Source organism: Suricata suricatta, chromosome 7, assembly GCF_006229205.1.
Source record: "Suricata suricatta isolate VVHF042 chromosome 7, meerkat_22Aug2017_6uvM2_HiC, whole genome shotgun sequence".
In the NCBI taxonomy this organism is placed as follows: Eukaryota; Metazoa; Chordata; class Mammalia; order Carnivora; family Herpestidae; genus Suricata; species Suricata suricatta.
In genome coordinates this window covers 43,812,184-43,835,609 of record NC_043706.1, presented here as the reverse complement: position 1 = coordinate 43,835,609, position 23,426 = coordinate 43,812,184, and the positions used below count along the sequence as shown (strand labels likewise).

The following is a 23,426-nucleotide window of genomic DNA, read 5'->3' as shown; positions in this document are numbered from 1 at the left end:
TTCTATACCTAAATTCATGGATCCTTGTTCTATATCCTTTATAAAATATTTTTTAAATCAAGTAAAGATGAAATAACACTGCAGAGACAATAAGATGAACAGTCTGTCACAAAGCAAATTTAGTGTCTATAAAGCTTTTTATAGTCTGAAACAATTATTTAACCTTTCCATCCATCTTGCAGCCAAACTGGAATATCAATGCCCTTCAATATAGCTGTATGAAGCTGTAACAGGGATGTGAATTTCTGAAGCTTCATTAGTTCTACCTCCACTTCATAGTCTTAGATTTACAAAATGGCATACATATCTTAATGTAACAGTACCTTATTTACAGGTGGACAGTGAATCATAAATTACAACATTCCCTTGAATCTTCACATATACATCTGAACTGATAAAGTCAACTATCATTATCTACTGCTATTGATTTCCTATGGTTAATTTTTCAATAAAAACTTAACTTTGGGGTTGCCTTGGTGGCTCAGTTAAACATCCAACTTCGGCTCAGGTCAAGATCTCACGGTTCCAGACCCACTTCAGGTGAGCCCAAGTTCTGCTTCAGATGAACTTGAGCCCCACTTTAGGCTCTGTGCTGACAGTATGGAGCCTGCATGGTATTTCTTCTCTCAACCTCTCTCTCTTTCAAAAATAAACTTCTAAAAAAATGTAACTTTGGATTAATTTTAGGTTTACAGAGAATTATAAAGGTAGGACAGAGTTCTCATATCCCCTGTTCAGTTTCTCCTAATGCTGCATCTTGCATAACCATATTACACTTGTCAAAACTAGGAAGTTAACACTAGTACATTACTACTAACTAAACCACTGACTAGATTTCATCAGCTTTTTCACTAATCTCCATTTTTGTTCCAGATTCCAACCCAGGATACCACAATATATTTGATCACATGTCTTGTTAGGTTCATCTAGTCAACATCAGCTTCTCAGCCTTTCCTTGGTTTTCATAACCTTGAAATTTTCTTTAAGCACTGGTCAGGTATTTTATAGTGTCTTCAATTTGGGTCTGATGCTTTTTCTCATGCTTAGACTGGGATTATAGGTTTTGGGGGAAGAATAAATACCACAGAGGTAAAAAGGATACATGATGTCAACATATCTCTGATGATGTTAAGCTTTTTACATTTGGTTTTGGAGCATCTGCCACTGTAAAGTTATTATTTTTCTCTTCCACCTATTTTTAACTCCAGCCCATTCCTAAGGGATGCTTTTGAGGGGAGCGGAGGGAGGGAAAGGAAATATTTACAAATATTTTAAATAATTCTCTGAGATCTATTTCTTCTCTTCCACTCACTTATTTACTCAACCATTTATCTGTATCAGCATGGACGTATATATATTTATGCTACACTTTGGGTAATTATCAAGTACTAGGTTATTCTGTTGCTTAAATTAGTCCAGCTCTGGACACTGGAAGCTGACATGGAAAGTCTTTAGATTCGCTCTATGCTGCTTTGACCCGGGCCATCATTTTGTGGGGGTTTCTTGAGCACTTCTTTACTTTCTGGTACTATGTATGAAATAGTCCAGGGTCACTGTGTATTTTCCTTGCCCCAGTCCAAGAATTGGCTATTTGTCTAAGGAGCCCTGCTTCTTTTATTGGAGAATAAGATTTACAAAGCAAAATCTGGTAACTGGAGATAGTCACTGCTACTGGCATGTCACCGTTTCTAGGCCCTCTCAGTGGAGACTGCTGAGAAATATATGCATGTGCATTAACCCAAATACTAACACACATATAATTTCTGTACGTGCTGATACATATTTTAAACTAAACATGAGCTCATACTGATATCTCCCATTCTAATTTTGTAGCTCGTGGTTACTTTTTAATCCCAGATTATGCTTCCCTCTATTATTTAGCATACTCAACCTGCATCCTCTATTCTCAGGCAGTGTATTAAATTCAAGTTCTAGAGTTCATTGTCATGAAAGAAGAAAGTAAAATGTATTTCAAAATGGAGTCCTATGATAGTCATCTCCACTACTGGGACAATGCATAAGAACAATTAAGAGAACTATATAGGGGTGCCTGGGTGGCTCAGTCAGTTGAGGGTCCAACTACTGATTCTGGCCCAGTCCCAGGGTCATGTGATTGATCCACCCTAAGTGTGGAACTTGCTTGGGATCCTCTCCCTCTCCCTCTCTCTCTCTCTCTCTCTCTCTCTCTCTCCCTCTCTCTCTCTCTCCTCTGCCAATTTCCCCAGCTCATGCTCTCTAAAATAAATAAAATGAAAAAAAATTAACTATATTAATACTTTTAATGTATTTTTATTTAGTGTTCTATTGTCTCAATATATTTTTTCTAAAAAATCACTTTCCTTTTTTTAAAAAGAGAGAGAGAGAAGTAAGAAAGCGATGTCACAGCTTACCATTTACTATCAATATGCCATTTTAAGGATAAGAAAACAGGTAAGTTATGTGGTTTGACCTACATCAAACGACCAGCAAAGGACAAAGCTAGAACTTGACCATATTAAAATCCATTTACTCTACTTCAGTTTCCAAGGCATCTGCATTACACTTCAAAGTAGGTTATAAGAAATAAGTCGATTTGTTAAACAAACAATAAAAACATATGCCACCTTCCCCTATAACAAGTTCAAGTCCCTATTACAGCTTTTCTGTAGGTATAGTTAGTTCACCTTCTCTGAAATCAATTAGCATTTTAGTATGAGTTCATATTTAGAGGTAAAACCACAATTAAACACAAAATATTATCTAAATACCCACAGTGTGCAGGCATTCTTAACAATTACTATCTAAAGTGGACAAAAAAATGAAACACGTTGCAGCCTTCCAAGAAGAACTCATAATCAATCTAAGGAGTCAGTAATAAGTAAGTATAAGAAAACTAATAAAGGTACCAAGATAATTATAAGTGAAGTTTAAATAAACAGATATTCTTTACTCTTTTTTCCTTCTCTAAACTTTGTCTGCAAAAGACTTAAGAATCTTGATTGTTTCCTGGCAGAAGTGACTATTCACTAACAACGGAATGCCTGGTGATTAGTTGGAAGCACACTGCAACTCTGATCAGTTAACTACTGCAGTGCTGACACTTAACATAGAAACCTAAGTTATTTGCAAAGGGGCTGCAAAAGCAACAAGATACAATAAGACTTGAGGAAAACAATCCTGGATTTCAGTTCAGATTCTCGCTGTTAGCTAGCCACCATTGGGTAAGCCATTTAACCTCTCATCTGTATGTCACCATATTTAAAAATGGGTCCATCACCCAACCTACTTACTTTACAAGCCTTGCCGGCTCAAATGAGAATGTACACAGCTAAACTACTTTGCAAATCACAGTGCTACCCAAACACACATTACTATTTATTTTTATAAAAAGACAGGTAAATAGATACATTCATACATATATAAATATACATGTGCACACATATACACACAGCATTATTATCCAGAAAGACACCAAGTGACTGTAGAGTAAAAACTTCAACATTTTATTTTTAAAATACATGTATTTCTTAAAGTTAAAGATCAACTCCCACAGGGCAACTGCTAAAAGTTCAGGTGACAGTACTTACCTTAACAAAATTATCAGGAAACATTCCTCTTCTCCCATTTAGTTCTCCTTCTAACCATCCTTCCTCCTGTAGTTTTTTCACATTCCTGATGATTTCACCAACTCGAATAGTTAATTCATCATCATGTATAGCATCATAGTCATACTCCACAATATAGTCAACTAAAAAAAGAAAAATAAATAAATGTCTAAAATTTAATTCATGAAATATAATTAACCATATTAACAAACTTAAAACTAAGGAAGCTGTGTAACAACATTACAAAGATATCATCAAGGCTTACTTCAATGATTTTAAATATTTGGCTACATCTGCAAATTTCTCCATTCCCTTAGTATAAAGCACAATATTTATTTTAAGTACAAGCCTCAATACAATGTGTAATTCATATCATCAGAATATGACAACGATGATGGAATGTATATAACTATGTAAGATGATAATGTCCACCTTGCTAGGATATTCTCACACTTGCTGGCTTTGAAAATGCAAACTTTTTTGCTGTGAGCTGGCCTACATTGAAACTGATGAAGGTCTCTGGCTGATAGCCAGCAAAAAACTGAGGCTATCAGTCCCAAGAGCCTAGAGAGAACTAAATGATGCCAACATCACTGCCAACTGCAGAGTACCAGTTGGTCACACCCAGACTTACTGAATCACAAAAACTGTGAGATGTGTACCGTTTTAAGCTGCTAAATTTATGGCAATATTGCTACTAAACAATAGAAAACGAATACACCCTTGAGTTAACATTAATAAGGATCTTTTTCACCACCTTTAAGTATAGGATTTTAGATTACAGAACATCATAGATGCATACTATTAATATTTCACAGGGTTTAATACAAGAAAAGCAGTAACAGAGTTCATATTCAAGATGGTAGACTAGCTATATTGCCATTCATCTTTTCTTCCTCTTATGAGAATAATTTTTTTATGTTTTTTATTTATTTTTGGGAGACAGAGAGAGACAGTGTGAGCAGGGGAGGGTCAGAGACAGACAGAGACACAGAATCTGAAGCAGGATCCAGGCTCTGAGCCATTAGCACAGAGTCCGAGGCGGGGTTCGAACCCACGAACCGTGAGATCATGACCTGAGCCAAAGCTGGACGCTTAACCAACTGAGCCACCCAGGCGCCAGAGAATAATTTTTAAAAAGCACACACACACACAGAGCTACCCGCCCCCCGAAAAAAGGGAAATGGATTATGAGCAGATACTAACTAACTGCCTCCTCTTTTTTCCTTTCTTATTGATCCTTGATTTTGATTAGGTATTTTGAGCCCTTGTACTTTTACAAATGAGCCTTCTCTCAATCCCAGAGGCTTAAATCTTAACTAGTTTAAACTAGAACTTTTCAAATACAAATCTACAATCAAGTCATCTTGTTAACTTGCAGAAATTATCTGGTTGACTCTTGCTCAAAGGCAGACTCTGGAAAGGTTCCAGATATCTAATGCTACTGGTCAGAGGCAAAGGTCTACAGATAGTTTATTTAGAGTTCTCTCTCTCTCTCCTCCTCCCTCCTTCCCCCCCCCCCACACACACAGTTTGTCAAATACACATGTGATGGATGGATTCTAACCAATAAGATATGAGCAGGGGTTCTGGGAAAGTTTTACCCAACCTTAAAAACAAAACACAAGGGGAAAAAATGTCCTTCTGAAGACTTCGGATGTTCCTCAGTGAGAATGTAATGTCCCAACTGCTGTAACTATTTAAGACAAGAGAAAGAGCAAGAGACTGACACAATCCCTTCTTAAGATAAGAAAATGTTTAGGATGAAAGAGAAAAATAAAAAAGAAAATGACCTGGATTTTCGCTAGAATGATCAAACTGCTAAATTAACCAACCCCTATGCTACAATACCTTTAATTTTCTTGTTATAGCAGTAGTTTTTTTCTTAACTGTAAATTTTTTAATGTTTATTTTTTTGAGAGAGAGAGAGAGAGAGAGAGAGAGCATGAGCAGGGGAGGGACAGAGAGAGTGGGGGTCACAGAATCCGAAGCAGGCTCCAGGCTCAAAACTGTCAGCACAGAGCCTGATGGAGGGCTTGAACCCACAAACCGTGAGATCATGACCTGAGCCTAAGTGGGATGCTCAACCAACTGAACCACCCAGACAACCCAACTGTTAAGTACATTTCAGATGAGATTCTATTTACAGCTGAAAACATCCCAACCTGAGAAGAAAGCAAGAAAGAAATTTTTCAAATTTATGAAAATGAATCCATAACAAATAAAGCCAGGGACAGAAAGCCCAGAGAACTTCAGGAAACTATAACTGAGATACCACATTGCTCTGCAGAATCCCATAAAGGCTAAATATTCAGAAAAGGAGGGCTCATGAGAAATGCAGAAATGAAAATAGGGAATTATCTCTACATGAAAGAGCTAACACCCGCTGTCAACAACAACAGCTCTAAGACAATAATGCTAAGGAGGCAGGCATTTTCCTTGAGGGCCAAAAACTAAAGGATTAATCCCCATCTTCCACCTCCTGCACTACACCCCCCCCCCCAACACACACACACAGTTTGTGGAAACTAGTAAAGTTCCTAGGGATGAGTGCTGATTTCTTGATTTCTTAGAGAAAGGACTGATTCCTAGAATTTAGGTCTCCACAGCAATGCAGAGCTCCCTGCCTGCTAATTCTAAACTGAAGCTATAAAAGTCCTACCTACATAATAGTGTCCCCAGCTTGTTATTTATTATGTATCCATAAATATGAACAGACAATAGTTTATCATGAAAAAACATAATAAAATCAAAAACTACTCCTGTATGAAACATATACCCACCTCCTCCCTTTCAACTCTCCAAAACACTTTAGTCCTAAAGCCATCAGGTGCAGAAAAGCACAGTGGGAAAAAGGCGGGGAACACTGGGGGGGGGGGAGGTAGTGGAGGAGGTGTCTGGTATGAGAATCAAAGACCAAGAAAAGTAAAAATGTAAAAGAGGTTTCCAAAACTGGGGTAGGGATAGAGGCAGGAGTCAAGCTATTAGAGCCAGAGTAGGGTAAGGAGAGCAACCACGTGTGGGGGTTTTCCTAGTACAGCATATGAGCACTCTAAGGCAAGGTGAGGAGGGCATCTATATAGAGGCCACCGCAAGGTCTATCAGAGTCCAAGCACGATGGAGAGGACATCCAAGCTGCGGGGCAGCTTGGTGAGAGATATCAAAGGCCAAATGGTACTGGGAATGGGGGGCAGATTTCCATGAAGAGGTATGGAAGGATAATGGCAACCTAGAATGAAGACTAAGAGCCCAAGCAGAAGAGCGTGTATGTGCAAGGGTGAGGGTGAAGAGTGACAGCAAAAATGGAAGACTGGCTACATCCAATAGATTGATTAAATAAGTAAATATATTAAGGATAATGGAAGCCAAGTTTCTCTATGTCAGAGAAGGGAATTGCAAACATAAGGGAGAAAAAGCTAGGTTCAATCCTGTGATACTAAATGAGAAGTATCACTGGGTACTTAGGTTTTCAATACACAGATACACCCACACACACACAAAACACATACTCATAAACACACCAGCCTGTCCACTGAAAACCAGCAAGACTCCATTGGTAATGAGCAAACCTAATGTGCAGATCCTATCAACACCACTTTCTACTAAAAAAAACTAGGAATCCTTGGGAATACAGGCGATTCCGCCTTTGAGGCAGGAAAAGTACAAGATAAGCCAGGAACACAGTATTGTGCCACAAAACAAGGAAGTTAAAGAAAGATAAAGTGATGCCAAAGGACAGAGCGAAGTAGTATCATAAAGACTCCTACTGGCCAAATCAAGACAATCTGGGGATCAAAATAAACAATGACAGTAACAGAATATATCCAATTAAATAAAGTAAGAAACCATGAGTCCATACATGTATAAATAAATGTTAATTGTTTGAGTCTGTGGTTAGATTGTGATTAAGTAGTAGATCCTGATTCATAGAAAACACACACTAAAATATTCAGCATAAAGACATCAGTCAGGAAGAGATTTTTTGTACTGCACTTATTTCTACAACTTTTCATTTTAAAATAAAAGTTAAACATGTACAAATTTGTATCCTCAAGAGATATAACAAAGTTCATAAAGTCAGCATTAAATGCTATGAAAAGAAAAAAAATGAGAAAATAAAAAGGGTTTGCAAATTTGTGTCTTCATTAACTTTTTTTTCAAGTTTATTTTTTATTTATTTTTGAGAGAGAAAGAAAGAGAGCAAGTAGGGGAGGGACAGACAGCAAGGGAGATAGAATCCCAAACAGGCTTCACATGGGCTCAAACTCAGGAACCCTGAGATCATGACTGGAGCCAAAATCAAGAGTTGGGTGCTCAACGGACTAAGCCACCCAGGAGCCCCATTAACTCTGTTTTCTTCTGGAGAAATGAAGACAAAATCCAAGGAAGTTTTCCAGAAAAGGTAAAGCAAAAAGACATAAAGAAAATATAAAAGACAGATGATCAATCTAGACAATTCAACATCCAAATAACAATTCTAGAAAAAAAGAAAGCAGAGAACTGACAATGAAATGCAAGAAAATACTCCAAGCTTTTTTTTTTTTAGGTTTTTTATTTATTTTTGAGAGACACAGAGAGACAGAACGAGCAGGGGAGGGTCAGAGAGAGAGAGAGAGACACAGAATCCGAAGACAGGCCCCAAGTTCTGAGCTAGCTGTCAGCACAGAGCCCAACGCAGGGCTTGAACCCACGAACCGTGAGATCATGACCTGAGCCAAAGCCAGACGCTTAACTGACTGAGCCACCCAGACGCCCTAAAAGCTTAAAAGAAACAAATCTTCAAAAACAAAGAGATTTGTGAAAATCCAGTACAATAACAAATAAGGAAGTACTCACATCTAGATGAAATTTCCTAACAAAAAAAATATCTTAGAAAGCTCTCTGAAAGGAAACAGAGTTAATCTACAAAAGAATGAGAATCATGAGAAGAGTTCTCATTGAGGACACAAGAGTCTACAGGAAAAATAAAAAGGCAAGGCCACTTAAGTATTAAAGGAAAATGAATTCCACACTCAGCCAAATCAGCAGGCAAATGTAGGATGTAACATTTTCACACAAGCAAGGAAAAGGAAATGAACTCCTACATATAACCTTACATGATGTCCTCCAGTAAAATAAAAAATAAGAAACAAAAGAGAAGACATGAAATCCAAGAAAATAGTGGAGTCAATCCCAGATAGTAAGAAAAGTGCTAAATTAGCAACTGTGCAACAAATCTAAGAACAGTCTAGACTAAGCAGGAGACAAAAAGTTCTAGGAGGAATTTTGGAGCAAGAAGGAATGAGGAACAGACTGTTTTTAATTAACCTTACGATTTTAAAACCTAATAATGTATGTGGTAATCCCTAAAATAATAAGTATAAAATGCCAAACAAACAAAAAATAGTGGACTTGCAATTTTAGCTCCAACGTGTGAAAAACTTGGAAGGTGTCACTCCTACCCTTACAACAAGGAAAAAGCTAAGCAAACTGAAAGTCAGTAACTTTTCTTGGGCCCAACAGAGAACTGCAAACACAAGGCAAACTGCCAGCTCAAGATATGGAGAGACAAACATATCCAGAGAGTCAAAGCCAAGAACTACTAGATCACCTCAAACACAAACAACTGGAACCATAAACTGATAGGAGCATTATATTAGTTTCCCAGGGCTGTTATAAAAATCACAAACTAGGTGACTTAAAAGAATAAAAGTTTATTCTTTCACATTTATAGCTCTGGAGACCAGAGTACAAAATGGAGTATCAAAAGGGCTGGATCTTTCTGAAGACTCAGAGAAAGAACTGCTTCACACTTTTGCCTTGGCTTCTGGAGACTGCCAGAAATCTCTGGCATTCCTTAGCTTGCATAATTCCAACCTCTGCCTCCATCTGCACATGACCTTGCCCTTCTGTGTGTCTCAAATCTCCCTCCCCTAACTCTTATAAGAACAGTACTCACTGGATTTGTGGTCAATCCTAAATCCAAGACCATATTATCTTAGGATCCTTCGTTACGTCTGCACAAAGACTTCATTTACAAATAATACCATATTCATCTGTACCAGGGCTTAGAACAGGGACATATCATTTTGGTGGCAAAAAGTTAATCCACTGCTAACACTTAAAAGGTAGGGTTTTTTCCTGCTTTATTCTTTATTTGTTTTTTAAATTTAAATCCATGTTATTTAACATGTAGTGTAATAATCATCTCAGGAATAAATTTTAGGTACTCATCACTTACCCATAACACCCAGCACTCATCCCAACAAGTACCCTCCATAATGCCTCCCACCCAGTACCCCACCAGCAACCATCAGTTTATTCTCTGTATTTTAGAGTCTCTTATGGTTTTCTCCCTCTCTGTTGTTACATTACTTTGCTTCCCTCTCATTTTGTTCATCTGTTTTGTATCTTAAATTCCAAGTGAGTAAATTTATCTGTTTATCTTGCTCTGACTGACCTATTTCGCTTAGCATAATACACCCTAGTTCCACCCACGTTGTTGCAAATGCAAGATTTCATATTTTATCACCAATATTCCATTGTCTATATACACACATATACATACATATATATATACACGCACATATATATGCATATATATAAACACCACATCTTCTTTATCCATTCATCCATCAATGGACTTAAACGTTGTTGATGAACTACTGCAGGTTGAATGTCAAATAGCATCACAGAAGGAAACTAATGGGAACCACAGTCTTAGGGAAATCACCCACTTTTTGTGGGTTTTACTTCCAGGAACACCACCAGATTCTCAGAGTGAAGAGCCCATAAAAATCTCCTTTTGCTTCTGGCAAGGAGGAAGGTCAAAGAAGTCAATGTGAAATAAACAGAAACCAGAGCATTCACCATAACAAAGACTTAATCTCCACAAAAAAAGAGTTTACCCACCAGTGGAAAGGTCACTTCTCCGATTCCAGTCCCCTCTTAACTTTCTGTCTCACAGGTGGGATGGGGAACCTAAGAAAGACTTACCAAGGTCACAGTCCCAGGTCACAAACCCAAAAAAGTATGAGATTTAATTACAAGATTAGAGGATGCTTGCTCTTCTCTACACCTTACCACTGCACCAGTGGGGCTGCAATGCGTAAGTTACTCACTGCTGAAAGTTACTGCCTGGTATGATCTGAGTAGTCCTTAGGAGAGCACAAAGAAACAGACACCAAAGAAATTAATAAGCCTCTGGCACCTATATCTACAGCAAATATTAAACACAAAACAACTCGTGGGCAGATTAATATAAAATCTCACACAAGATCTATTTACCTCAGTTCCTATTTCCTAATATATAATGTCCAGCTTTCAACAAAAAATTATATATCATGGTTTTAATAGGCAAGAAAAAACACAAAGACAAAGCAAGCATCAGAGACAGACTCAAATATAACATTTATTTTGGAATCAGGGAATTTAAAATAGCTATGATTAATATTTAAGGCTGATAATGGGGGGGAAAAGCAAAAATAGATGGAAAAGGTAAGCAGATGGAAATTCTAAAATCAAAAGGAAATGAATGAAATAAAAATCACTAACAGAAATAAAGGATGCCAGGGTGGCAGGTCACTGATCCAGAAAATGAGGAGTCATTGCTAAAAGGGAAAGTGGGCACCATGGCAACTGTGGTGCCTCAGAGGGGACCCACAATGCCAATGCCTCAGAAGGAAGTTCCAGGCAAAGTAGGATGTACAGGCAGCAGCCGCTGAGATGCTGGCCAGCTGGCTGGCAGCCTAAACGGAAGGGACAAGTGGCATGCTCAGCACCCACACCCCTGAACCCTTGCCTCAGTTTTCTGAACTTCAGGCTCCCTTCCACTGCACCTCCATGCCCAGAATCAGCAACCGTTCCAACTCTCTCCTCCCCTAACCTTGCCTCCTTTCAGCCCCTGGAGGTCTGTGAGAAGCAGGGATCCGGAAACTTCCAGCACTGAGATATGGCCCTGAGGGGATGGCAGGCAGCAAAAAGAAGGTCTCCAGTACCCAGGAGGAGGGAATTATATTGGGGGAAAGGGACCAGGCAAAGGGACACAAGCTCTCTGCACGTCTCGCCCACTTCTTCCCTCTGCCACCACCCATTCTGTGCCAGAAGCCCTCCTAAGCACCAGGGCAGTAGAAATGCCCTGGTAATCAGCCCTGGTGGAAGCCACCAGCACTACCATCTAGGCCTCAGAGAAAGCGGTCAGCTTTATCTGGAAACTGGCACGCACAGCACAGAGGCAGAAATGCTCCCAGGGCTCCTGACAGCTCTGCCACAAGGGCAACGGGCAGAGCGGCAGTACTCGCCCCAAGTCAAAGACGCCACCTTCAACAAGCTAGAGCTTTCTGTCAGAAGTTGCATCGGTGTTCTACACTGCTGATTTCATGGGCTCTGTTTCAGACCTGAAGATCAACAAAATTAAAAGAGCAACACTGAATGAACTGGTTGAATATGTTTCAAGTAATTGTGAAGTAATTTGTTGAGTCAGTGTATTGTGATAAAAGTAAAAATGATCACTGCTAACATCTATGCTCTTCCTCCAAGTGATAGCCTAGATTTCGATTTAGGAAAGGATGAACTTGAAGCCTCTTAGCTTCACATACAATTGGTGTCTGACTTCTTAAGATTTTTGGAGTTCTGGTTTCTAGCCTAGCATTGCAAAGTGATGTACTGACAAGAAATTTGTAAAACAGTTCATGGGCTTTTCAACAGTGAAGATACCTTAGAGAATAGGACTTCCTGAAGACTGTTCTGTACGGAATTAACAGGAAATTTCTTGGATTAAGAGCATTCATAAAAAAAAAAAAAACTAACAACATTTTCCTCAGGTTTGTATATGATACACATTTCAAGGGTACTGTTGAACTCCTTAAAATATTAGTAAGTTTTGTCAATGGCTTTATGCCATTACCACTGAAAGCAGAACATATTTCTAATGGTGGCTCTGATTCTTCCACATACTGCAAAAGGATTAGCTTTGTCTCCTGCTCAGCTAGCCTACTGCATTGTCTACTTTCGGAAGAAAGATATAACACTAACATAACCAGTGATTATAGGATTGCTGAAATTTTGGCCAAAAACATGCAGTAAGAAAGAGGTGATGTTTTCAGAAGAGACTGAAGAAATCTTAGATGTCACTGAACCAACACAATTCAAAAGAAGTGAAGACCCTGCTGTAAGCAGATATCCAAGCATGTATCCAGCTCTCAATTTTAGGTTGGAGAAAGGGTACCGTACTGCTATAATAATGAACATATTCTTAGTTTGATGAAAATATTAAAATTCTGTCAGTTACATTTAGCAGTTTGTAAAACATCTCCAATAAACACTGAAATTCGACAACTGTAGCATTCATATACAACATGCTGAAAACCATACTGGATATAAAAATGCTTTTCAATAACCTTACTAGCTCTGAAGATGAAAGATAAAAGAAAAAAAGAAGAAATTTGAACACAAAGAATTGTGGGGAAAAATTAGAGAAGCTAAAGCTAAAGATAACTCAAGAAAAGCCTCCCACTACAAAGGACAGGCAGAATTTTATACACCATTTTGAAATATGTAAAAACTTTAAAACAGAACAAATCTCATCAGTATAATTTAAAGGCCAAGTTTGTTTTTTGTTTTTTTTTTTCAGTAAATGTAAATGAAAAAAAATTGTGGACTAAACAAAGCTCTGTGTTATGCCATGGTCACAGCACATTGTAACCCTTGTCTAACCACTGATTTATTGAATCACTTCTCAAGTTATGAGAGTGACAAGAATTATGATGAATTTTATTGTGTGGCACATGGATACAGTGGTGTGCTCCGTATATTTCTCCGTTGTATATGCTCTTCATATTGTTATATGCCTATATGCTATAGTTTATGAAAAAGACTATAAGACAATTTCCTAAATAAAACTCAAAGATAATTCTTACCCATCTCTTCAACTCTTCTAGAAATATGAGGGGGAATTACTCACCCTTCACTACAGATATTACTTTTGGTCTAAAATCTAAGCAAAAACTTAAACTACCAAGTGTTTTAAAGCATAAAATATTAAAAAAAAGCTGGGAAAGTAAACAAAACAAAAATGATAAAGGATGCTGGTAGTCTCATCACCAGATTAGACACCATCAAGGATAGAACCAGTAAACTTGAAAATACTTCATTAGAAACTTCCCAAACTAAAGAGAAAAAAAAATAATCTAAAAAAAATAAAACGAGCACCTGGGTGGCTCAGTTGGTTGAGCATCTGACTTCGGCTCAGGTCATGATCTCACAGTTTGTGGGTTCAAGCCCCACATCGGGCTCTGTGCTCAGCTAGCTCAGAGCCTGGAGCCTGCCTGTGCCTTCTGTGTCTCTCTCTCTCTCTGACTCTCCCCTGCTCACTCTGTCTCTCTCTCTCTCTCCCTCTCTCAAAAATAAATAAAACATTTAGAAATTTAAAAACTAAAAAAATAAAACAATGGGGCACCTGAGTGGCTCTGCTGGTTAAGTGTCTGACTTCAGCTCAGGGCATGATCTTGTGGTTCATGAGTTCAAGCTCCACATTGGGCTCTGTGCCAACAGTATGAAGCCTGGAGCCTGCTTCAGATTCTGTCTCCATCGCTCTCTCTGCCCCTCCCCCACTCACAGTCTGTCTCTCTCTCTCTCTCAAGAATAACCATTAAAAAATTATTTTAATAAAAAAAAGAAATATGCAACAATTTCAAAAGATAAAACATACACATAATTGGAGTGCTAGAAAAGAAAGATAATGGTGAATAATTTTCCAAAATTATTACCATACACTAAAATACCTGGGACATTCAGGGAATATAAAGCAACACAGATAAATGTGGGAAAGTCTACACCTAAGCATACCAATATTCAAACGCAGAAAACCAAGCAAAAATTCTTGAAGGAAGCCGTAAGGAAAAACAAAACAAAACACCTTATGTATAGAAGAACAAGGATAAGAACTACAGTAGACTTTAAAAGAGTGGAGTAGGGGCACCTGGGTTGCTCAGTCAGGTAAGTGTCAGACTTCGATTCAGGTCATGATCTCATGGTTTGTGGGTTTAAGTCCACATCAAGTTCTGCACTAACAGTGTGGAACCTGCTAAGGAGTCTCTCCCCCCTCTCTCTCTGCTTTTCCCCACTCAGGCTTTCTCTCTCTCTCTCTCTCAAAAATAAATACATAAACCTAGAGGAAAAAAAGAGAGAGAGTGAAGGAAACTAAAGTATTAAAAGAAAAAAACCATCCAACTCAGAATTCTAAGAAGGAAGTTTACAGATATATAGGTCAGCCTTAAGAAACAAGAAAAATCTGAATAACCTAACTTTATATCTAAAGGAACTGGAAAAAATACAAAACCCAAAGTTAAAAGGAAAAAAGAATATAAATCCCAGCAGAAATAAATAATATATTTTTTAAAAATAAAAAAGATCAAAGAAACCAAGAGCTGATTTTTGAAAGATAAACAAAATTGATAAACCTCTGGCCAGACTCATCAAGAAAAAAAGAGCACTCGTAAATAAAACCAGAAATGAAAGAAGTAACAATCAAGACTGCAGACTTATAAGAAACTACTATAGAAATTTATATGCTAACTTAGAAAATATAAATTCCTACAAACATAACATTCTTCCAATATTGAATCTGAAAAAAGTAGAAAATCTGAACAGATTCATGACAAGTAATAAAATTAAACTGGTAACCAAAAAAACTCCCAATAAACAAAAGTCCAAGACCAGAACCTTCACAGTTGAATTCTACCAAACATTTAAAGAAGAATTAATACCTATTCTTCTCAAACTATCCCAAAATAAAAGAAGCTTCCAAATTTTTTTACAAGGCTAGCACTATCCTAATACCAGAATCAATAACACTATAAAAAAAAAACTACAGGCTAATTATCTCTGATGAAAACAGAGGCAGATATACTCAACAAAATATTAGCAAATTGCACTCAGCAATACATTAAAGGAATCATTCGCCATGATCAAATAGGACTTAGTACAGAGATGTAAGGATGGTTCAGTATCCAAAAATCAATCAATATGACTATCACATTAACAAAAGAGGAAAACCCATATGATCATTTCAATAGATGCAGAAAAAACATTTGACAAAACTCAACATCCATTCATGATAAAAACTCTCAACAAAGTGGGTTTAGAGGGAACATGCCTCAACATAAAAAAAAAAAAGCAGTATATAATGAACCCATACCTAATGTCATCCTCAATGGTGAAAAACAGAAAGCTTTTCCCTTAATATTAGGAACAAGACAAATATGTCTACTCTTGCCACTTTTATTCAAAACATTACCGGAAATCCTAGTTATAGCAATCAGGCAAGAAAAAGGAATAAAACGTATCCAAATTGGTAAGGAAGAAGTAAAATCGTCACTATTTCCAGATGACATAGCCCTAGATAAAGAAAACCCTAAAGATTCCACCAAAGAATTAAAAAAAAAAAACTTAAGAAAAACTGTATTCAGTAAAGCTGCAGGATACAAAATGAATACCAGAAATTGGCTGCATTTCTACATACTAAAAACAAAACAGCAAAAAGAGAAATTAAGAAAACAATCCCATTTACATTTGCACCAAAAAGAATAAAATACTTAGGAATAAATTTAACCAAGAAGGTGAATAACCTATACTGTGATAATTATAAGACACTGAAGAAAGAAACTGCAGATTACATAAATGGAAAGTTACACCATGCTCACGGACTGAAATAATCAATAGTTTTAAAATGTCCATACTACTCAAAGCAAACCTACAGGTTCAAGGCAGTCTCTATCAAAATACAAAGTATTTTTAATAGAACTAGAACAAATACACCTTGCACTTGTATGATTCCACAAAAAACGCTGAATAGCCAAAACAATCTTGAGAAAGAAAGCTGGAGGTATCACAATCTCCGATTTCAAGGTACACTACAAAGCGATAGTAATCAAAACAGTAGGCTATTTGCACAAAACAGACACTTAAATCAAAGGAACAGGATTGAGAGCCTAGAAATAAACCATACTTACATAATAAATTAATCTACAGCAATGGAGGCAAGAAAGTACAGTGGAGAAAAGAGTCTCTTTTATAAATTCTGTTGGGAAAACTGGATTGCTACACACAAAAGAATAAAACTGGACCACTTCCTTACACTGTATAGAAAAATAACTCAAAATGGATTAAACACTTAAATATGAGAACTGAAACTATAATACTCCTTTAAAAAATATAGGCAGTAATCTCTTTGACACTGGCCTTGATAACATATTTATGGGTAAATCTCCTCAGGCAAGGGAAATAAAAAATAAATAAATAAACCATCTGGACTACCAAAATAAAAGCTTTTGCACAGCAAAGGAAGCCACCAACAAAATGAAAATGCAACCTCCTAGATGAGAAGAGATATTTGCACATGATTTATCCAGTGAGAGGGTTAGCCAAAATATATAAACAACTCTTACAACCTGACACCAAAAAAGCCAAATAATCCAGTTTAAAAAATGGACAAAACACTTAAAGAGACATTCTTCAAAAGTCATATAGATGGCCAACAGACACATGAAAAAAATGCTCAAAATAACAAATCATCAAGGAAAGATAAATCAAAGCCACAGTGTTACAAAAAAGTCCACACACACAATGTGTTATAATCTCTCACTAGTCAGAGCAACTAGAATCAAAAAGACAAGAAATAACAAATGTTGAGAAAAAAATCCTCATGCATTTCTGGTGTGACTGTAAATTGGTGAAACCACTGTAAAAAAAAAAACAGTATGGAGTTTCCTCAAAGAATTAAAAATAGAGAGAATATATGAACTAGTCATTTCACTATTAAATATTTACCCAAGGAAAGCAAAAATATTACTTCAAAAAGATACATGCAGCCCATGTTCATTACAGCATTATTTACAATAATGAAGACATGGAAGCAACCTGTGCCCATTGATAGATGAATGGATAAAGATGTGGTGTTCGTGTGTACATAGGTATGTATACATAAATGTGATTCGATGGGTAATGGAGTATTACTCAGCCATTAAAAAAGAATGAGATCTTGCCATTTACATCAACATAGAAGGACCTGGAATTATGCTAAAACAGAAGTAAGTCAGAGAAAGACAAATATCATATGATTTCACTTATTTGTGGAATACTTAAAAAAAAAAAAAAAAGAACAGAAAGACTGTAAATACAGGGAATTGCTGGTTGCCAGAGGGGAAAGGGGTGCGAGATGGGCGAAACAGGTGAAGGGAATAAGAGGCACAAACTTGCAGTTATAAAATAATTATGTCACAGAGATAAAAAATATAGCATGAGAAATAGTTAATAATACTGTAATAACATTGTATAGTGACAGATGGTAACTTCTCTTATCATTTTGAAAATTGCATAATATACAGAACTGTGAAATCACTATGTCATGTACCTGAAACCAATATAATACTGCATATCAACCACTATTAAATAATTTTTCTTAAAAAAAAGAAGAGTGAAGGCAAAGGAATAAATGGAAGTAAAATAAAAATTTTTTCTTACTCTCAACTGATCTAAAAGATAACTGTTTAAAATAATGATAATAATGTACTGGTTACTGCATAATAATAGGATAGTAAATGACAGCAGGGTCATAAAGGACAAAGGAAGAGTTAGGAATTCCCTGTGACATCTGCATTACACATGAAGTAGTGCAGTGATATTTTAAGGTGAACTCAGGGGGCACCTGGGTAGCTCAGTTGGTTGAGTGACCAATCCTTGATTCTGGCTCAAGTCATGATCTCACAGTTCATTGGATCGAGCACCATGTCAGGCTCCATACTATGAGCACAGAGCCTGCTTGAGATTCTTTCTGTCGCCCTCTCTCTCCCTCCCTCCAAATAAATAAACTTCAAAAAATAAATAAAGATGAACTCAGACTGGTTATAAATATATACAGCAAACTTTAAGATAAATACCTAAAAAATATTTAAGTATAATTGATAGCCTAGGGGAAAACATAAAATCTGACATCATACAATGTACAACTAAAAGAAATAGGAAATAAAAACAGAGAAAACAGAAAACTAGGGCGGGGGGGGAATCAATGAGACCAAAACTGGTCATTTTAAATGATCAATAAAATTAATAAATCTCTAGGAATGACTAAGAAAAAATAAAAAGAGAAGACCTAAATTGCCAATTATCAAGAATAAAAGAGAGACTATCACTAAAGACTTTATATTCATTTTTAAAAATAAGGAAAACTATAAACAACATACACATGCAGAAAACCTGAAAGTTTTGGGGCACCTGGGTGGCTCAGTCAGTTAAGTGTCCAACTTTGACTCAGGTGTCCAACTTCAGTCTCGCCGTTTGTGAGTTCAAGTCCCTCACTGGGCTCTGTGCTGCAACTCAGAGCCTGGAGCCAGCAGCAGATTCTGTGTCCCCCTCTCCTCTCTCGGCTCCTCCACTGTTAGCACTCTGTCCCTCTGTCCCTCTCTCTCATTTCCAAAAAAATGAATAAACATTAAAAAAATTTTTTTAAACCAGAAAACCTCAATGTTTTGGTGCTTTAATAGTTTCAGATAATCTGAACAACTACTTTTAAAATTAAGTTTATAGTTGGAAACACTCTAGAAAAAGAAATCTCCAGACCGAGATGGTTTCCCAGGCAAATTCTACCAAGTACTTAATGATGAACTCTCCCAGTTGTACACAATAAGATATTACCACACACCTAGTAGAATGGCTAAAATAAAAAATACTTTTGAAAAGGATGTGAAACCATTGGGAATTTAGTATATTACTGGTAGCAATACCAAAAAAAAAAAAAAAAAAAAGGTACAGACAATAAATTTCCATATGACTCACCAGTCCCACCCCTAGTTACATATACTCTGGAGAAGTAAAACTCATGTTTACATAAAAACTTCTACACAAATATTTATAGCAGCACTATTCATACATGCTACAAACCAGGAAAAAAAGAAATGTCTTTCAATGGATAAATAGATACAAAACTGTGGTATATTCATGTAATGAAATACTACTCAGCAACAAAAAAATGAACTATTGATACAGTAACTTGAATGAATCTTAAGAGCATATATTAAAATAGGCCAATTTCAAAAGGTTACATGTTGTACAATCCCATTTATATGACTTTTCAAAAAGATAAATCTATGAAGATGAAAAACAGCTGGTTGCTGCAGGGGGTGGGAAAGGGGCTACAAAATTAATAGAACCGTACACCTCCAAAAAAGTCCATTTTCCTGTATGTCAATTCAACAATAATAGTTATCAACAAGATAACTACGTACAAATACTGTCTTTTGTAATGCTATAAAGAGTAAAAAAGTCTAGTAATTCTGACATCAGTGGGGATAACGGTAACGTAGTCCTAGAAAGATGTTAGTGATAAATAAAAGATATGTTGTTAAGTTATCACACAATCTTATTTTTTCCAAAAAGGAAAAAGGGGAGGGAGGGAAGATTAAGAAATTTGAGTATGGAAATCCACAAACAAAAATGTTAATAGTTATTTCTGAGTGGTAAGACAACTTGGATTTTTATTGTCTTTCACTTTCCAAATTGCCCAAATACCTATTTAAAAAAAAAAAACTAATACTAATTAACACAGCCAGAATAATAAGGCTATTGTATTAAAAAAGAGAAACAGAACAAAATGACCCATACTCACAATACTACCATCAAGAGAAAAAAATTTCAAATATATGATTTCTTTTGTATAAAACACACACATGGTTTATATACCACCAAAAAAAAAAGTTTGCAAAGATATATATCACAATCATAGGTAAATATCTCTGGATAGGTTTTCCCCTCATTTGCATTATTTGCAATTTTCTTATTTTTCTATTAAAAATCTGAATTATGTAGCTTGAAGAGCAAAATTATAATAATCATTAAAATATACACAAAAACCTTAAGCAATCCATGTCAAACAACAGGAGACTGGTTAAATCAAATACAGTGAAACCATACAAGGGAATAAGACTCAATTAGGAATGATATAGTTTAGGAAAATACGTACAACGAAATTTCAAATGAATAAAGGCAAGAGACTAAACTACATGTAAAGCATAAACCAAATCTGTAAAATATGTTTAATTTTTAAGACCTGAAATACATCAAAATAACTTCACCCTGAGAAGTTACAGGTCTTTTTTCTCCTCCTTTATTCTCGCTGTATTTTCTAAACTCTAAAACGAAGTTTTTATATCAGAAAAGATGTTATTAATGTTGGTATCTGATGATGTACTGCATTTACAGAACATTGGGTGGCAGAACCACACTTATGCAACAGTGTTGATTATCATAATGATACTCTTTTCCCGTTAGGGTTTCAGTCCAAGGAGGGTTACAAGTAGGGTATCTAAGGTTATGACCCCCCAGAACACATAAAAACCTTTCACTTAGTAAGTAGCAGAGCCAGTTAGAACCAACTAGGATATGTTTCAACCCTGAAGAAATCATTAAAATGCTGTAAATCTCATCCACCTTATTCCAATATAATTCTGTAATTTAGTTACTAAGACTAAACTCAATACAAAAAAGTTAATCTTCATCTTCCAATATCACTTCACTATCTTAAAAACCACAATTCTATAGTACAAGTCATATGGAACAAGAAATGTTCCTGACTTCCAAATATTCTGTTTTTCAAGTTCTTGACTATTTATTGACTCAATTTAATGTTAATAGTTCTACCTCCTCTTAGCCATCTACTTAATTACAATGACTATATTTGGATATGAAAACTGTTAAGTTTCCTTAGTACTATTCTTGTATATAATATGTACATACACATAATATATGCTACCTATATAAAACACACAATGTTATTCAAAATACTATAGTAGTAAGTCATAAAGCATATGACAAAAAACATGTTCCAGTGAATGCCAGCAATACAATGAACGCCTCTTTAAATTTAAATTATGTTGTAATACTCTAAATTATTTGTGCCATCTTGCAGGAAAATTACAGAGTTGACTTTCAAATATTTTATCCACTTTAACAAAATCTCTATTCAAAAGTCGAACTTTCATTTCAACAGTTCACATATTTCCCAGTAAAATTTACTTATTCCTTAAAAATTAGTTTGTTGTATAACCTCTTTTTATACATGTTAAAGTAGCATTCTATATTTCATTTTTTCAGATAATCAAACTACAACCAAAAAACACTTCCTTCTCATATCCTCCTAAAGTCCCATATCCTCCTAAAGTCAGTAAACTTCAAAATAAATTCATCTTAGAATTTTGGGGATATTTTTGCCACTATATAAGCAGCCATCCTCTCCCCAAAGACTTAAGTTATGATTATTAAACCAATGAACAACAGTAGCACTTCTATGGTTAGCCACTTCTAAAACATCTCAAATGATTAAATACCTGAACGAAGTCAATCAGAATGAGCATTGAAAATTAAATTGGAGCCACAAGGGATTACAGAATACACAAAGAGATCTGTCCATTCAACACTCTAAAAAGAGATGCTGCAGAGTGGGCACCAGACGCAGATACCCAGAGAGAGGCATGTGAGAACCTATGAATCAAAGCTGGTTCTTCATTAGGCTATAAAGTTCCAAGCCTAAAAAAATAGAGTTCCAAATCTAAAAAAAGTCTCACTTAAATGGATAAATTTCTATTAAAAAAAAAAAACACACAAATTGCTCAGGAGATTAAAAATAAAATCAACAGGAGCGCCTGGGTGGCTCAGTTGGTTAAGTAACCAACTTCAGCCCAGGCCATGGTCTCGCAGTCTGTGAGTTCCAGAGCCCCGCATCAGATCCTGTGCTGACAGTTCAGAACCTGGAGCCCGTCTGGATTCTGTGTCTCCCTCTCTCTCTCCTCTCCCATGTTCACGGTCTACCCCCTCTCTCTCTCAAAAATTAAGTAAAAATAAAAATTTTTTAAAAACATGTTTTATTAAATAAATAAAATAAAATAAAATCAAAAGATCCATAATCCAGGAATAAAATCAGAAAGTAGCCTAAAAACGGCCTTTTCAAAAACAGTTCCCCAAAACAGATGATTTGTTTTAAAGGTTAATTTTTCCAAAACTCCCATAGAACACAAAGCTTATAAAACTTCACTATCTTAAAATAATTAATTCGTTAAAATGTGTTCATTATTTATTCATGACTTATTCATTATTTAAACACAATTTAAATGATATTAAGACCAAATTTGCACCCACAAATGTACCATCTCAAAAACATAAGGTTCTACATAATGCCAATTCAGGGAACTCAAATATATAGACAACTAGCCACCACAATAAGCAAGAGATGGAGTTTTAATCTTGGAAAATCTGGGGTACCTGGCTGGCGCAGTCAGTAGAGCACACAACTCTTTGATCTCAGGGTCATAAATTCAAGCCCCACAATGGGCATAAAGCTTACTTTAAAAATAATAATAGGGGCACCTGGATGGCTCACTTGGTTAAACATCTGACTTCAGCTCAGATCATGATCCCACAGCCCATGAGTTCAAGCCCCACATCAGGCTCTGTGCTGACAGTTCCCATTCTGTGTCTCCCTCTCTCTCAGTTTCTCCTCCACTCATGCTCTCTCTCTCAAAAGTAAATAAACATTAAAAAAAGTTTTTTAATAATAATGAATAAGTAAGTCTTGGAAAATCTCATTTATCATATAAATAAACTACTACATGATACACAGATTCTAAGTAGCATTCAATAAACTTTAGCCTTACTGTATTTCGTATGAATTCAGTCCCTCTTGACTCAGTAAAAATTACTCCTAACATGAGGTCTTAACCTCAAGCATTGTCCTAGAAAACATAAGCTTTGGGGATAAATTAGCAATTCAGTTTCTCTCAGGATAAACAGATTCATAACATGAAAATTCAGAATTAA

The 23,426-nt window shown here is 36.1% G+C and overlaps 1 protein-coding gene and 1 pseudogene across 1 annotated transcript in view; one reads left to right on the top strand and one right to left on the bottom strand.

The window, feature by feature from the left end:
- Positions 1-23,426, bottom strand: part of CD2AP (CD2 associated protein) — a 140,456-nt gene that overhangs the window by 99,096 nt on the left and 17,934 nt on the right. The window contains exon 2 of the mRNA XM_029944200.1: positions 3,567-3,727. Coding sequence (XP_029800060.1) covers positions 3,567-3,727 — 161 coding nt within the window. The remainder of the gene's footprint in view (positions 1-3,566; positions 3,728-23,426) is intronic.
- Positions 11,129-13,156, top strand: LOC115296370 (annotated as a pseudogene).